The following is a 2,233-nucleotide window of genomic DNA, read 5'->3' on the forward strand; positions in this document are numbered from 1 at the left end:
GGTCCGGGGGAAATCGCCTCGCGACCTGGGGCTCGAGCTCCAGGCCAGGGTTCCCGTCGTACTCCTCGTGTACAGCCTGCGGTGGTTCTCTGGGCACCCGGGCCAGCAGGGCTCATCCAGGCTTTGGAGCAGTTACTGGGAGGCTGCTCGACTCCACCCCAAGTATCTTTCGGGTCCCCCATGGGCACGCCGGGGCCTGGCGATGCCCAGCTCCCAGGCACACTTCAAAGGCTGCTCCTGGTCAGCGGAGCGCAGCTCCCTCCTGCAGGCCTTAGGGCCTACCTCCCAGTGTCAAACCAGAGCCAAGACATAGGGCCAGTCCTGTGTCCCCTGCACAGGACTGACGGGAGCAGACAGGAGCCCAGCGAGTCCCGGCCGCGGCCTCCCCCCACAGACCAGGCAATGGACACGAGTTATGCTCCAGTCTACATAAGGGAAACTTTATTTAGGCCCTGGGCATGGGGCTGGCAGAGACGGCCCTGGCCCTCGGCGGCGGTGGCCAGCTTTACTTGACCTTCTTCTTGGGGCGGAGGTTGTTGGTGTGGCCGCACTTCTTCTTGCGGCAGTTGACGGCACGGGGGTGCAGGCGAGCATAGCACCTGCCAGGGATGGTGGGGTGGGTGAGGCTGGGGACGTCACCCCCCCACCCTAACCCCCTCCCCGGTCCCTTCCATACTTGCGGCAGATCATCTTGTCGCAGTTGTACTTCTGCGCGAGCTGTCGCAGGGAGGGCTCGATGATGCCACCTCGAAGGCGAAGCACCAAGTGCAGGGTGGACTCTGCGGACAGGAACAGAAAGAGCGCCTGAGCCAGGGCCACCAGAGGGGCACAAGCCCACCAGTTAGGAGAATGGCTAGTAAACCACTGGCCACCAGCTGGGTGATCCAGCCTTACTGGCATTTGTCCCGGTCCCCACCCTGTACCTTTCTGGATGTTGTAGTCTGAGAGGGTGCGGCCATCTTCCAGCTGCTTGCCAGCAAATATCAGCCGCTGCTGGTCAGGTGGGATGCCTGCAGGAAGAGCAGCTGGTCAAGGGGTGCAGCTCCACACAGGCAGGAAAACCCACACACCCCAGGAAACCAGGCAGATGCCCAGTGTGGCTGTCCAGAAATCCTGCCCGACAGAGGCTTCCAGGTGGATAGATGGCCCTTCCTCCTGAGACAAAACTCACCCTCCTTGTCCTGGATTTTGGCTTTGACATTCTCGATGGTGTCGCTGGGCTCGACCTCGAGGGTGATGGTCTTGCCCGTCAGGGTCTTCACGAAGATCTGCATGTCTGCGTCTGCAGGGGCAGGGTGGAGCGCAAGCACTGAAGGCTGGCACCAAGCGGGAAAACATTTCAGTCCTTGCCTGCCCAACCACTACCCTCACACACACACACGTCCTGCCTGCAGCCTGAGCACGCCATACCATCCACGGAGGACTCGCCTGCTCCTAGAAGCCTCCACAGGCAGGGCTTCCTGCTTGACCCCCAACCTCAGCCCCTGTGGCGTCAGTTTCTTTTGCCAGTCCTGGGGATTGAGCTCAGGGCCTGGGCACTGGCCCTAAGATTTTTTTGTGCTCCAGGTTAGCACCCTACCACTTGAGTCACATTGCTGCTTCTGGCTCATTCCATGTCTGTGGTACTGAGGAATTGAACCCAGGGCTTCATGCATGCTAGGGAAGCACTCTACCACTGAGCCACCTTCCCAGCCTGGGCAGTTTTTATGTTGTGCCAGAACTGGAATTCTGACCACAGGTTGACCTTCTACCACTTGAAAAACAACTCTGCTGTGAGGCTAATGGGGAACTTAGTGCCTGGCTTGGCTTTACTTGGAACCTCGATCCTCAGATCTCAGCCTCATGAGTAGTTAAGCGGACTACAGACGTGAGCCACGGGTGGGAGTTATCTGGGGCATTGGGGTTTGAACTCGGGGCTCTACCACGTTAACTCCGCTCTCACCCTGAATGTTCCCTTTTCTTTTCCTCCCCAGTCCACTTCCTGCCTCAGCTCCACCCTCACGAACACACGCACACGGGGCCCGGGGTGAGTTAGGGGTGCGGCGCGGGGTGCGGGGCTCAGCTCCACGCTCGCGCACACGGGGCCCGGGGTGAGGAAGGGGTGCGGCCCAGGGGTGCGGGGCTCAGCTCCACGCTCACGCACACGGGGCCCGGGGTGAGGAAGGGGTGCGGCCCAGGGGTGCGGGGCTCAGCTCCACGCTCACGCACACGGGGCCCGGGGTGAGGAAGGGGT

The 2,233-nt window shown here is 61.3% G+C and overlaps 1 protein-coding gene across 1 annotated transcript; it reads right to left on the minus strand.

Annotated features, from left to right (window-relative positions):
• Positions 1–413: 413 nt before the first annotated feature.
• Positions 414–1,338, minus strand: Uba52 (ubiquitin A-52 residue ribosomal protein fusion product 1). Its single transcript, XM_013028410.1, has 4 exons — positions 1,172–1,338; positions 924–1,010; positions 677–779; positions 414–599 (listed from the first exon to the last, which is right to left on the minus strand). The coding sequence occupies exons 1-4, from the start codon at positions 1,272–1,274 to the stop codon at positions 506–508; spliced, it is 387 nt and encodes a 128-aa protein (XP_012883864.1). The 5' UTR covers positions 1,275–1,338; the 3' UTR covers positions 414–505.
• Positions 1,339–2,233: the final 895 nt, after the last annotated feature.

The sequence above is a fragment of the Dipodomys ordii genome, unplaced genomic scaffold (genome assembly GCF_000151885.1).
Source record: "Dipodomys ordii isolate 6190 unplaced genomic scaffold, Dord_2.0 Scaffold108, whole genome shotgun sequence".
Lineage (NCBI taxonomy): Eukaryota > Metazoa > Chordata > Mammalia > Rodentia > Heteromyidae > Dipodomys > Dipodomys ordii.

Bases quoted from the DNA above. Each gene is read 5' to 3' on its own strand.
- Uba52 (XM_013028410.1), bottom strand. From the start codon at position 1,274: ATGCAGATCTTCGTGAAGACCCTGACGGGCAAGACCATCACCCTCGAG. The intron at 780-923 runs GTACAGGGTGGG...TCCTGTCCGCAG, and splicing joins AGACTACAACATCCAGAAAG to AGTCCACCCTGCACTTGGTG. The intron at 600-676 runs GTATGGAAGGGA...CATCCCTGGCAG, and splicing joins GACAAGATGATCTGCCGCAA to GTGCTATGCTCGCCTGCACC.